The 14,813-nt window shown below is 43.4% G+C and overlaps 1 protein-coding gene across 8 annotated transcripts in view; it reads left to right on the top strand.

Moving 5' to 3' along the window:
- The window catches only part of LOC135222805 (natural resistance-associated macrophage protein 2-like), a 184,773-nt gene that overhangs the window by 119,191 nt on the left and 50,769 nt on the right, over positions 1-14,813 (top strand). For all 8 annotated transcript variants that reach the window (XM_064261099.1, XM_064261101.1, XM_064261104.1 and 5 more), the window contains exons 10-11: positions 251-381; positions 838-1,048. In XM_064261099.1, the coding sequence (XP_064117169.1) occupies positions 251-381; positions 838-1,048 (342 nt within the window). The remainder of the gene's footprint in view (positions 1-250; positions 382-837; positions 1,049-14,813) is intronic.

Genomic DNA, 14,813 nt, shown 5'->3' on the forward strand with positions numbered 1-14,813 from the left:
TAAATTACTCTCTGCCAAATAATCTGGTATATGGTGCAACCCTCCAAAATCAGATATACATTTCTTTCTTAAAGTATTGCATGATACACAAGTATAGACGGTAAGTAGAAATGATTTGTTGGCACACTATCAGTTATTGAGCATACATTCTCTCTAGAATTAATGACTTAGTATTTTATATGTAATGCATGTGATAACTTTGCTTATTTCCTTGTCATTAAAGGTGTTTCATCTTTCTGTTGATTTTCAGGATATAAATGACCTTACTGGCATGAATGACATGTTGAATGCCATTATGTCACTTCAGTTACCATTTGCTCTAATTCCAACGATAACCTTTACGTCATCAGAACGTATAATGGGAGATTTCAAGAATGGAGTGTAAGTTTTACAGCTGTTTCACATAATTCATATCATGCTTTAGTTGTTTAGGTTCTAACATTAGTAACTAGAATCTAGCCAAAAATCATAAAATTAATAACTGAAATCTAACCAAAAACCTGTCTCCAGTTGAGAATTTGAATCATGATCATGAGAATATTGTCCATAAAATAATTTAATATGATTTTTAGGGGCATCATATTGAAAGGTATTTGTTTTTTGTCTGTAGTACTGCACTTGTTTTTGCCATATTGTATAATTAATTAATTGTGACTGACCCCAGTAAATTATCAGAATAATTTGCCAAGGAAATTCCATATTAAATGTCAGGGCAATTAAGTGCACACACCTTTGTTTCAGCTTAAAGAAGCACCACTCTTGTTACTATAACTATGATCATAATGCATTTGCTTTTAATATTTATTATAAGGAGGCTTTTTTTTTCATATTTTCCAGATTTACCAAGATCCTATCATCACTGCTTTCACTTGTGGTGATAATCATTAACTTGTGGTTTGTCATCAGTTTTCTTGATTCAACACTCAGCGGTGCATGGTGGCAGTATGTATTGGTGGTCATAGTGGGATTATTTTACATATCCCTAGTGATGTACTTGGTTCTGTTCCTTCTAGTGGCCTTTGGGTTCAACCTGTGCTGTACAATACCTGTAAGTCAACATGTTTTTATTTTAGATTTAGCCTTGCATTATAAAGCCTGGGGTTTGAAAAATATGAATTTTGCTTTTCAATAACAACACCATTAACATTTGCTGGTAGTTGTACTAACTGGGCTAACCAAAGATTCATGCATTTTTTCAGACAGTATTTTTCAGAGAATTGTTTTGTCACTTTTTCAGAGAATTTTGTCAATTTAGAAAATTGTGTTTTATCAATTTATTAATATTTGATTACAGGCATATAGTACCACAGTGTAATCGTGCCAGTAATTTGACATCTACTTAAAATCTTTGTTCCTAAGGGAGTGGAAACCATCATCTTTTATGTAGGAGCATCTTTCAGTGTGAGCTAGTAGAAAACTTATTAACAAAGTACAGGCGGCAGGGGTTCTGTTCCTGGCCGCCAACGCCAAGCGATTTTAAAGCCTACGGCCACCGCACACCTTCTTTCGAAACTCTAGACCAGTCAAAGGCGCCGTAATCCCACAACGGCGCAATAAGTAAAATTATATTTATGCAGTATAGTACTATAGAATTTACTGTACAGTACATTTGGGTGTCTAGAGTATGTAAAGATATAATAAAGTTTATACAGTGTACAGGTAGCTGTAGTGTTCAGGTTACGATCATTAGTCTTATGATAGTCCGATTTCATGAGAGATCAAATTACAATGGCCTAACTTTATCCATCTTCTAGTTACATAAGTTCAATAACAGCAAAAGAGAATGATGAAAGTATGGTTTTAACGTTATACTCGTTGCGTAAACGTGTACAGCCATAAACAACCAAACGAGAAACTATATTTTTTTTTCTAAGTACAACCGAACTGGATAACATCCGTTTGGCTTGTATTTCAATCATCGTATTACAGTACAACATTACCGTAGTTGTTATGAATGGCGTTATGTATAGAATAGAACTGAGATATCTTAATGTAATAACTTTATTCACTATAGATCAGAGATCAATATAGATTAAATATCAGTTGGGAAGTATACTGTTAAATTTAAGCCTAGTTATAACTGAAGCTGAGAAAACTGTTCAAGCTGCTAATGACTATTATCGTACATCGGCAACAAGGATAAAACTGCAGTAAACGTATGCCATCAAACACAACCGTAGATAAAATTGGGATAAAATCATTTTAATCAAAACTACTGTGCTTGAAAGAACACATTTTACTGTTGGTTTCACGCCGATACAAGATAAATTACATAAAGTTCATATTATGATGATATAAAGGATTATTGCGAACGGAATCACATAATTTTTTACGCAATAAACATGCCGCCAACGTAATCTGTTAACGAAAAAAAAAGTAGTTCACATTCACAACGAGACATATTCAATAAATATTTCCACCTAAAAACACGCTGTATAAGGAAAAATAACTTTGTCTCATATAAGTCAAGTATCTAGATATTCGTTTATGCTAACTAGAAGCAAGCGCATTCGCTCAGAATTGCGTTATGGTGCAACAAATTTGTATTCATCAGCTGATTTCAAACCACAACATTGGCCGCTCCGCGGAATACTGGCTTAAATTTGCCGTGGTATTTTAAAATACAATAATATGAGAATACATACAATATTCTTGGATACAGTGAAATAATGTATAACTTTTTAAAGGATTTATGGAAAAGTGCATAATTAATAAAATAACACAATGCATTTTTCGGAACTGGCGGACAAGAACGAACATGAAAAAACATCCCCTGACAACGTGGAGCGTAGTTACAAAGGCTGCCTTAATTTGTATCTTATATCTGTACAAAAATGAAAATACCTTTACGTAATATATTTTCATACACATTTTAAACATAAAAGCATAAACATTTAAAAAATCGACACATTGATCGCTAAATTTGCACTCTTTTTAACTTTATATTTTTGGAAGAGCGGCAGACGGCAGAATACAAGAACGAACTTGAAAAAACATCGTAGTCGATAACTTGAAGGGCAGTTTCAAAAGCTGCCTTTTTATCATATTTCTGTACAGAAATAAAAATACCCTATTCGTAATACATTTTCATACACATTTTAAACATAAAAGCATAAACATTTATAAAATCGACACATCGATCGCTAATTTGCACTTTTGTTAAATCTATATTTTCGGAAGAGCGGCAGGCGGCGGCTCACAAGAAAGAACATGAAAAAACATCGTATTTGATAACGTGAAGGGCAGTTTCAAAAGCTGCCTTTGTATCATATTTCTGTACAGAAATAAAAATACCTTTCACGAAATACATTTTCATACACATTTTAAACAAAAGCATGAACATTTATAAATCGACACATCCATAGCTAAATTTGCACTTATGTAACTCGAATTTTCGGCATAGAACAGTGTCAGATGCATATATTTTACCCTAATACCTACGTAATAACTCTCCATAAAATTTGTTAATATAATTTGCATAACCTTTATGGTCTGAACGGCATTTCTACAAATGTATGAACTCGTTAGACAACGGCGCTAGCGGCGCTGTTAACTGAAAATTGTGCTGTAAAAATACCTTTAAAATGCCTTATTTTTTAATTAAGGGATTTTGACGTAAGGAAAAATCTATTTCTGGGCGATTGGCTCGTGTCGCCAGCGAAATATCCTTTAATCTATTATTTCTAGGGTAAATGTACTAACACATACCAGAGAATAAATAAAATAAAGAAAAAGGTCAGTGTAACTGACTCGCTCACCCTCCAGGAGGGTGTCGGTATGAACACTAGGCGAGTGAGACCACTACCACGAGCCAAATGCCAATAGAAATCTCCCACTACAAAAACCCTCCAAGAGGGGAGCCGTCCCACAGAGTGAGCAGCTCGTACTACTACTACTCCATCCATGCTGCCGACTGCTGCGCCTCTGGTGGCCATCCTGAAGTTAGCAGACAATCTTGAGCGAAGGGATGGGTAGGGTGGGATTTCGCTGGCGACACGAGCCAATCGCCCAGAAATAGATTTTTCCTTACGTCAAAATCCCTTTTCTGGGCTCAGCTCGTGTCGCTGCGCGAAATCGTACCAGAGAAATAGCACAAGATTGTAAATAAAGTAAACAAAGTAATAAAATAAAATAAATCAGAATAGGTCTCAAATAAAAGATAAAATATATATAAAGAGAATATAATTGCTAAAAAGATACATATACACAGTGATATAAAAATAAAAATTATGCTTAAATTACCCTTAAACCTAATCATGTTTGATAACATAAGGTAATTTACATATATACAGGTAAAATGATTTACATGTCTCCAATGATATCTGTGTAACAGCATGTATCAAAAGAATAATAGCAATTAATATAAACAGATAAACAAAACAACCAACAATAATAATATATAAGGAATGTATATGACTTAATATACAAAACCCGTAACCATTGTAATATGATGTATCCCCTAGCCATAAAAAATAAGGGGGTAACATCCATGAGATCAATGTTTGTAATCATCTGTGAGTGTCCCTAGCCAGACAATAAGGGGCACTACACTATCATAAAAGCAGCTAAGACACAAGGTGAATGCAAATGAACAAGGTAGGAATAGACGAACTGTTGGGTGAGGCAGGTAGAAAGGAGGACTGAATCTTCTACTACAATTTAGCTAGAGTCAGGGGAAACTATGTTACCCGCTGCTACTGCTGGGAATTTCAGAGCTTCCAAGGACTTAAGGTAGTGACGTTTGAACACTGTCGGCGATTTCCATCCGGTATACTTTTTCAAATCATCGAAGTTCATATGTTGGAAGTAATTAATTGAGGTGGCTACTGCCCTGACATCATGTGCTTTCGGGAAAGAGTCAGGATTGGCTTGTTTAATAAAGTACAGGATTTGCTGCCTGATGCCTTTAATGGATAAAGTTCCACCTTTTTCCCTCTTAAAGAGGGGCCCCGATGAGGATGAGGAGGTCCTGGACAGAAAGGCTCGTAAGGTTGAAACTGGACAAAGGGATACATCTTGTGGAAGGGGTAGTACCTTCCAAGGTTCCCACCTCATCAAAGGATCTTCATTCTTTGCTAAAAAGCTACGTTCCGGAGAAAGTAGGACTTCCCCTGTGGGAAGGAATTGAATATGATCCGGATCCCTGGATAAAGCCGACAGTTCTGAAATTCTTGCTCCTGAAGCTAAACTTAATAAAAATAGGGTTTTTCTTAAGAGCATCATAAACGAGCATGTGTCATTATCGGTTTCGGAAGCCAGTTTTAGAACATCGTTTAAGAACCATGAAACTGACGTAGGCCTCACAGAAGGCCTAAGTCTAGCACATGCCTTAGGAATAGACGAGAAGTAGGAATCCGTCAAGTCTATGTTAAATCCAAATTGAAATATCTTTTTCAAAGCTGACTTGTTTGTCGTAATCGTGCTAGCTGCTAAACCTTTTTCAAATAAGGATCTGAAAAAGGATATAGCTGAATTAACTGTCATGATTCTAATATCTGATTCTCTCAGGAAGGTTGCTAACTTTTTGACAGCAGCATCATACTGTCTCAAAGTTGAATCCCTTTTATCGGATTCCAAGAAGAGAATATTCTGAGGGTCAATATTCGCATCTCTTTTTGCCGCAAACTTCATGAAATCCATAAAGTTAGGGTTTTGAGAATCCCTGAGGAAGCGAACACAGTCTTCGTTTGTACTGACTGGGAGAGCTTGGGACTGGGGATCCGAAGAGGACGAAGGCCCAGCTCCAAAATTAGAGGATACCAGTTGCTCTTCGGCCAGTCTGGGGCTACTAGAGCCACTTGACCCTTGAATGTCCTGAGTTTGTTCAATACTTTCATGAGGAGATTCACTGGAGGGAAGACATAAATCTTCTCCCAGTTGTTCCAGTCTAGAGCCAGGGCGTCCGTGGCATAGGCCAGAGGGTCCAGGTTGGGGGCTACATAACACGGTAGTTTGTGGTTCGCTTGGGATGCGAAGAGATCCACCTGTAGCCCTGGGACTCTTTGAAGGATCCATTGGAACGAACTGTTGTCCAGTGACCATTCCGACTCTAGGGGTACTGATCGGGATAAGGCGTCTGCTATGACGTTTCTCACTCCAGCTATGTGAGTGGAGGAAAGATGCCAACTGAACTTGTCTGCCAGGGAGAAGATGGCTATCATGACGTGATTTAGATGACGTGACTTGGAGCCTCCTCTGTTTATACAATGTACTACCACTGCGCTGTCCAGGACTAGCTTTCATGTGGGAGTACTTTGGTGGGCGTAACCTTTTTAGAGTCAAGAACACTGCCATTGCCTCCAGTACGTTTATATGGAACTGACGGAACTGAGGTGACCAAGTCCCTTGAACCTTTTTGACCTGGGAATACCCTCCCCAGCCGCTTAAGGACGCGTCTGTGTGGATGGTGATCCCTGGTGGAGGGAACTGAAGGGGTACTGACATTGACAAATTCTTGACTCTCGCCCACGGCCGAAGTCGATTCTTTAGAATCAGAGGCACTGAGGATAGTTTGTCCCTGGACCTGACATTTGCTCGCGAGCGCCAGATTCTGGTTAGGTCTTTCAGTTTGGCTTTCATTAAGACGTTCGTCACTGATGCAAACTGGAGAGAGCCGAGGATCCTTTCCTGAGCTCTCCTTGACGCTAGTTTGTGACTTAGAAATTGCTTGACTGACTTCGCTATTTCTTTCCTTTTGGTTGATGGAATCGACAGAGTGTGGGAGGATAGATTCCATTGAATGCCCAGCCACAAAGTCTGACTCTGGAGTGAGTCTTGATTTGGACCTGTTTATCTTGAAGCCTAGATATTCCAGGAACTGAATCACTTTCAGTGTAGCTCTGTTGCATTCCTCGACTGTTGGGGCCCAGATCAACCAATCGTCGAGATACGCTACTACCATAATCCCTTGTGATCTGAGTTGTTGCACTACCACTTCCGCTAGCTTCGTGAACACTCTGGGTGCCACGTTGAGTCCGAATGGAACTACCTTGAAGGAGAATGTCTGGTCTCCTATCTTGAAACCCAGATACGGACGGAAGTGTCTTGCAATAGGGATATGATAGTAGGCGTCTGTAAGATCGATAGAGGTGGTGACGGCCCCACGGGGAAGTAAGTCCGCACCTGTGAGATCGGTGAGCATCTTGAACTTGTCGCAGCGGATGGCTAAGTTTAAGCGGGACAAGTCTAAGATTACCCTTCTTTTTTGTGAGCCTTTCTTTGGCACGCTGAACAAGCGACCTTGAAATTTTAATCTCTTGACTCTCGCTATAGCTCCTTTCTGAAGGAGGTCCTCCGCGTACTCTGTCAATTCTTTGGAAGGAAGTTGACGGAAAGGTCTGGCTGGAGGTGGGTTCGTCAACCAGCTCCAACCCAGCCCTTTTGACACTATGCTCTGAGCCCATTGGCTGAAGTTCCACCGGTGGCGAAAGTGAAACAGCCTCCCTCCTACCTGAAGTTCTTCATTGGTTCTGGTAACCGCCTCGGCCTCCTCTGAAGTGCTTTCCCCTATTAAAGGGGCCTCCCGATCCTCTCCCACGAAAGGACCGCTTACCTCTGCCTCCCTTACCCGAGCGGTCATACTTCTGTGAAGCTTGACTCTCGAAGGCTTGATTGTAAGCTGGAGAGATGGCGTAGGAGGTGGAGGGCTGAGGCTGAGGGGATATCACATAAATTGGCTGTGATTGACCTTTAGAAGTGGAAGGTTGGGCTGTCTGCACTAACGGCACTGCTGGAACTTGTTGAGGAAAGCGTGGTTGCTTTTTCTGGTAAGGTTGGAAACGTCTGGGTTTCCTCTGTCCCTTACCTTTAGCTGTCAGGTCTTGCCTCCTCTTAGCCGTAAGGCCCCAACGGTCCTTAAGGCTCTGGTTCAACCTCGTAGCCTCTGCCTGGACTTCCTTAACCATAGCTTCTGGGAAGAGATCTGCTCCCACCCATGTTAGAGGAGAGTAAACCTATTCGCTCATGTCGAATGGTTGCCTCTTGTAGGACATGTTTCCTACAATTCGTTCTAGCAGTGGCAAACTCGAACATATCTGACTGTACCGTTTGAGTCAGGGCTTTGGTCATGAGCTTAAAAATCGGTTCTGATCCATAGGCCATGGTTGCTACCTCAGACATAGCCATAGAGTTGATTGATCTGGCTAGTCGTGATTTTGCGTCAAATTCAGCCTGAATAAGACTATCTGGGAGCCTGGGTAGCTTTTCACCAAACTGCTCCATAGCACAGTCCGGTTTGAGTTTGCCAGCTGAGAATGTGTTCGGCAAGTCTTCCCACAATTCTCCAACTGAGGGGAGTAACGGAGATGTGGGATCTGCTTCCTTCAACTGAGGCATAGGTTCCCCCTTCTGGGCCGCTGGGATGGTCGACCTCGCTATCTTGGTTAGGAACGGGAGCGGGGTACTCTCATCCATTGTGAAAATGGTAAAGGGACTTTTAAATGGTTGTATCTTGGTATTAGAACAATCCATGTCCTCTAAACACCTGAGCCATTCTCTCTGAGCCTGGTCTCGTGAATAGAGGACTGTCTCCTTTGGTACCCTATCGTCCCGAACCATAGCCGAAGGCGTGAGCCTTGCGTAGCCTATGAACGGAGGCTGGAGGCCTTCCGGGTAGAACTCGAAGTCCTCTATTCTTCGAGTCCCAAATTCCGGTATAGAGATGAGACCGTCCTGGAAGGGGGCGTATGACGCTACTCTCCATGGGTTGTTCATAGAGAAAGCAGGTAGTGAGTCATACGGAGGAAGCTGAGTTCCACTTGTGTTGGAAAGTGAAGGAGAGGCTAGAGGAGCTTCTCTCAGCCCGGCTATAATGGTGTCTTGGGAAGTAATCCTATCCGACAGACGAGAGATCATTTGTTCCATACTACTCTTTAGGGACCCAACCAGGTCGCCCACCTGTTGCAACAGGCCAGCATTGGAGTCCAAAGCCGGAGCTGCTGCGGAGGTGGAGGGGAGGCTCTGAATCGGAACCAATGGTAGCGGAACTGGTGACTCTGCCGGAGTGCGAGATCTCTCTCTGGAGGATTTACTTCTCGAGGACTTAGAGCCGGAGCTAGAAGCTTTAGACCTGTCTGGTCCGGGATTCCCAGCCGGAGACTTACGTGAGGAGGATGAAGTCGAGGTCGTCTTCTTAGACGACGATGACGTCTTAGTCAAGGTCATCACTTTAGCCTTGACCTTAGGTCTAACCGAAGCGTCAGGAGGAGTATATAATTCGTCACCCGTAAAGCCTTGGAAGGATGGAGAGGTTGCAGGGGTAGAAGAAACAGTTACGCCCAAGGGTGACCCTTGGGTGTCCACCTTACCTACCTCGACCAACAGGTCGTCTATACCTACCATAGGTTCAACATTAATATCCAGGGTTGCGACATCCGTGGAGATATCCTGGTCTTGATCAGTTAAGGAGGCAGCCAGCTGTTGTTGGATGAAGGCGATAGTCGGGTCCGCCTCTACCGGGTCGACGTACCCTGTCGCCTTGCCTCCGGGGAAGATTAATAATGCCAACCGCTTCTCCAGGATGTAGGGCTGACCCTTGGCGGCGTTCTTGCCAAAACCGCCGACCCAGGCCCGCAGGGTAGTCCAGTGCGGTATCCTTACTGCCGGCGCCTGTAAGAGAGGGCGTAGTTTAGATTTAAAGAATCACTTAAAACTAAAAACTTAAAGTATAACTAAACTAGATGCCTTAAGTTAAAGTAAATGATGAAAACTTAAGCACTAAAATAGAAGCGGAGCAGCTACTGGAGATGGAATACTTACCCCTTCCAAAAGCTGGCTCACCAGATCGTAACATATGGTACACGTCTCATGGTACCAGACCTGGATGTCCCCGTGCGGAGTCGCGCATGGAGCATGGGACCGGCAAACTTCGTGTCCACATGGGTCCTGAAGTGTGGCGGAACATCCCGGATGCTCACAGTTGGTGGCCTGTAAGTGGGGAGACACATGAGCATCTTAAAAAGTATCACTTACAGACTAAAGGACAGAAGAACTCCGTTGCATGCCGGAGCTCGGAAAAAATTTGGGCATAACCCCTCCCTGCATCGCCTGAATAGGCTATAATCCCGGAGAGATCCGGTAAGACACGTAAGGGAGGGGGGATGGTTTAAGAAACTTAAGATAAACTTATAGATAACTTAAACCTAAGCACCAACGAACCGGACTAAGTCCAGTGCGTAGCGGAGTGTAGTAACTCAGCCATACGGTAAGGTTAGCAGGGACCCACTGTATGTCCGGTCCACTCTGTGGGTGGACTAACATCTTTCCGCTGGATACCAGGACTCCGATCAGGGAGGAGCGCTAGTAAGGTGGGAAAGGGCGAGAAGACATACAGGCTCGAGCTAGCCCGGAGCGACAAGGTAGCAACGGAGGGGGGGAAAGGCCAGTACCCCCCACTACGTACCACCCGGCCGGACCGAGAAGCCGGAGAGGTCGAGACCAGTCTGGGTCTGTCCCGACTCCCCCGCCCCTCCGTCTGAGGAGAGAGAGGGAGGCAGGCTCGGGTATGCGGAGCGAGCATGGGCAGACCGACCCACCCCCGCCCGACTCTATGGAAGAGCGGGAGGGGGGGGAAGGGTGACTGGACAGGCGTCTGGCTGACCCGTGATCACGTAGTGACCACGAGGCGGTAAGACTAAAATACGACAACTAAGCCTAGGATAACCAACTGATCAGAGAGATGCTATCGGGAAGCAACTGAACTGAAAAGCGGTAGCATATAGGCCCACTGGGCCAAAACCAACTAATCAGAGAGATGCTATGGGGAAGCGACCGAACTGATGAGCGGTAGAATAGGCTCAATGAGCCTGGACCTAGGCTAAGCCAGACGCCTAACTAACCTAACTATAACGAAATACATATTATAGATAAATAAAAATGAAAGAAAGAAAGTAATATAGCAGGAGAAAAAATCCAGGAGTGTACGACTAACCCGAAGGCAAGTCTACCACTCAAAGCTAGTCAGAGGCCGATACTAAGAACCTGGACTAGGGTCTGGATAGAAGAAGCCTACATAAGGTAAAATACATGCATGCATGAAAAACCTGAGTAGACCGTAACCTACGTAAAGCGGATAATAATATAGAGCGTACATAAATAAGGGGATGTTCTAGGTATGGGAGACCAAGAACGAACCCACCACGAGGCAGAACCATGCTGCCATGCTTCCGACCCCGAGACCGTATTTATACCTAAAAAACGGCAAATACTGTCTCAGGGCCGGAAAAAACCAACTAACCGTAAATACTGAGTACTTAACTTAGCTGCTGCGATAGCTGCACGCTCCATTATAGATAATCCGAAGAAAGGGCACAAAAAACACAGAGAGAAAAATAACACGTGTGACTCGTGTGCGCTAACTGAAAAGGATGGCCACCAGAGGCGCAGCAGTCGGCAGCATGGGATGGAGTAGTAGTAGTACGAGCTGCTCACTCTGTGGGACGGCTCCCCTCTTGGAGGGTTTTTGTAGTGGGAGATTTCTATTGGCATTTGGCTCGTGGTAGTGGTCTCACTCGCCTAGTGTTCATACCGACACCCTCCTGGAGGGTGAGCGAGTCAGTTACACTGACCTTTTTCTTTATTTTATTTATTCTCTGGTATGTGTTAGTACATTTACCCTAGAAATAATAGATTAAAGGATATTTCGCGCAGCGACACGAGCTGAGCCCAGAAAATATTTTTGACGAACGCCGTAAAACCGATTCGTCGTTGAGTGATTGCGCCGTTAACCGCGGGTCGCCTGTAATTAACCAGGTGAATATAGGAATGAGTGGTGGGTGTGTACTATCCTTCACTTACCAACTGTCGCACTCACTTCTTTCAGCCACCATGTAATACAGATGTGCTGCACATTCTTCTGTCCTGACTGCCAGTTGAAAATGAGGATTGTGAATAAGTATTTTTATCATTGCCTTTCATTTGCTTGTTGAGTTTTTGGTTGCCTGGTTTCTTGGTTTTTGCCAATATGAATAAAAAAACATGGACTATGTTGCTGCCCCTGTGGGAAGTTCATGTCACACATGATAATGGGTCCTCAGTGTGTATTTCTTGCAAGGGTAAGTCCTATTCTAAGGCTTCTAGCAAGGAATGTATTGATTGGGATTTGCTGCAGCAGATTAAGTTTGGGAAGAGGAAGAAGAAGGATGAAAAGGGGCTTGCCAATTTAATCCCTTCTAGTTCCTTCCTACATTTACTTTCATTCCTATTTCCTCTTTAAGTGCCATTCCTTCTAGGAGTAGCACAACTAGGCATAAAAAAACTTGATCACAATCTTATGCCTGAGGACGTAGCAGCTTCTGATGGAGGTGCTCCATCAGTAGCTGTGTTGCCCTTTGGCAACTCTGGTCATGATTCTAACATTCCAGGTGTCCATGGGAAGATGTCTTCTTTGTGAGTACCAGTGAGCTTTGTGAGTACCAGCAAGATATGTGACCTATCTTGAATATTCCAGGTAGCCCATCTTTTGTGGCTTCCTAGATAATTTGGAAGGAAAAGAGGATTTTAACACCTGAACCTCCTGCAAAGGTCATTCCTAATGGGTTGGCCTCATCTGCTGCGAAGGAAGAAAACCATCCTGTTGCAGTACTTCTCCCAGCAGAGGATCAACCAATCCTGTGGTGTGAAAGGCAAGTGTGATCAGCAGGGAACATGGGAATTTGTGCCAAGGGGCCTTTCCTTCTTCATCTTCCTCTTAGTTGTCTTCAACTTTTCTTCTCCACCTTGATCCTGGACTTTTCTCAGCACAGGCAGAAAAAGAACGTCAAGTGTGAGGCCTTATGAAAGTGCAAGAGGGCTTCTTCCGTGCACTCTTCCTCCTCTGTTTGGGACTGTATTAGAAGTTCATGCCTAAGGAGTTGTCCCACCTATGCTTGCTTCATTAGCAACCCAAGGGGCACTAAAGTGCCTCTCAGGATCATCCTCCTTAACTCGTTCCTTCAAATCTAATGGATGGTAGGGGAGGACCTCTTTAGAGTTTATGTCAGAAAGGTGTTATTCACTGCAGATGAGGTAACTGCAATGGAAAGTCATGAAGAAGCTTGTGTCTCAGGGGCAGTGCCACCTGTGCCTCTAAGGGTCCACCTCAACTTGTTCTATTAGGGAGGAGGACCTCTTAGAGGTTACAACTGGAAGGTGTTATTCACTGCAGATTAAGTAGCCAAATTGGAGACAGTCATGAAGAAGTGTGTTCCTCAGGGGCAGTACCACCTTCGCTCACTTCATTGACAACCAAATGAGCACTGAAGTACCTCTCAGTATGGAGACTGTCATAGAAACTTATGCCTCAGGGGCTATGATACCACCTGCACTCATTTCATTGGCAACAAAGGGGCACTAGAATGCATCTCCGGGTCCTCCTCAACTCTATCCCTTGAATCTAATATGGAGAACCTCTTAAGAGAGTGTCAGGGAGGTGTTATTCACCACAGATGAGATAGCTGTGTTAGAAACTCATGTGTGAAGGTCAGTGTCACCTGCACTCACTTCATTGGCGGTTGAAGGGGGCCACTGGAGTGCCACTCAGGTCCTCATCCTTCTAAACTCATTCCTTTTAATATGATATATATAGTGTCTCCCATTCTGTATCAGTTGGCGGTGCTAGTGGAAGGTTTCTCATGCTATAAAGTTGATATTGGAAGATACATTCCAAGCAGGCAGAATGTGATTGCAGATCAGCTCGGTCATCAGGGTCAGGTGGTGGGGACAGATTGGTCCCTAAACCATTCAGTGGAGAGATTGTTTGCGTTATGGAGTCTCCCATGATCTGTTTGTTTGCAACCAGGTTGAACACAAAAACTTTTTTTTTATTTTTTATAACCCCTGGGACAACCTGAGTATGTACATTTTTCCACCTATCAGACTTCTTCATAGGGTGATAAACAGATTATTTTTTCATACCTCATTCCAAGTGGTATCCCAGTCTTTTCTCTCCAGGATGAGGAGTTGCAAGAGCTGCCCCTGTGGCCCATACTCATTTGTCAGCTACATGTTCTCTGGTACCATCAGCCTTGCATCTTTACTTTTGGAGGCTATCCAGCATATACTGCAAAAGAGGGTGGCTTTTCTTACAGGATTGTGAGGGAGATGTCAGAGTACCTTCGACATTCCTCAGTGATCATATAGCAGGGAAAGAGGGCCATGTTCTGTGGCTGGTGTTGTAGAAGTGCTGTTTCTGTGGTCAGAGTGTTTGTTTGCAGCAGACCACGGACTTCATGTACATACCTTTCCTGAGACAAGCACATTTCAGTCGCTGCAGTAAAACTGCCTCATTGTAGGTTTTCAAACTCGAAGTGCCAGACTTTTCTCTTTACTAGAGTTATCTATGCTTACGAGGAGTTTTGAACAGCTTTGCCCCTGAAATGAGATTTGTTCCTGGTACTTAAGAGAATTACGAGGGCATCTTTTGGGCCTTTGTCTCATTCTTTGAACAGAGACCTTACGCTTGAAAATGATTTCCTCTTATCTTTGGCCTTGGCAAGAAGGGTGGCGATTTGCATGGGATATTATATTTCGTCCACTATTTAGAAGGTTGGGGATCCATTTATACCAGACGAAAGATTTGAGATTTGTCACTCCCTCCCTCAGAGATTTTGTAAGTGGTGGCCCAGATGAGATGCTGCTTTGCCTAGATTGTGCCAATAGGTATTATTTGGAAAGAACCCACTCCCAGAGGGGAGAGTAGGAACCTTGTTATCAGTACAGGTAACTGTAAGAATGTAGTGTCCAGGAACACAAACTCTTTCTGGCTTTGTGAAGTAATCATGTGGGCCTACACCATTGAGAAGGAGGATGGCCTCTCTACCCTAGTGAGGGCTCATGAA

The sequence above is a fragment of the Macrobrachium nipponense genome, chromosome 8 (assembly GCF_015104395.2).
Source record: "Macrobrachium nipponense isolate FS-2020 chromosome 8, ASM1510439v2, whole genome shotgun sequence".
In the NCBI taxonomy this organism is placed as follows: domain Eukaryota; kingdom Metazoa; phylum Arthropoda; class Malacostraca; order Decapoda; family Palaemonidae; genus Macrobrachium; species Macrobrachium nipponense.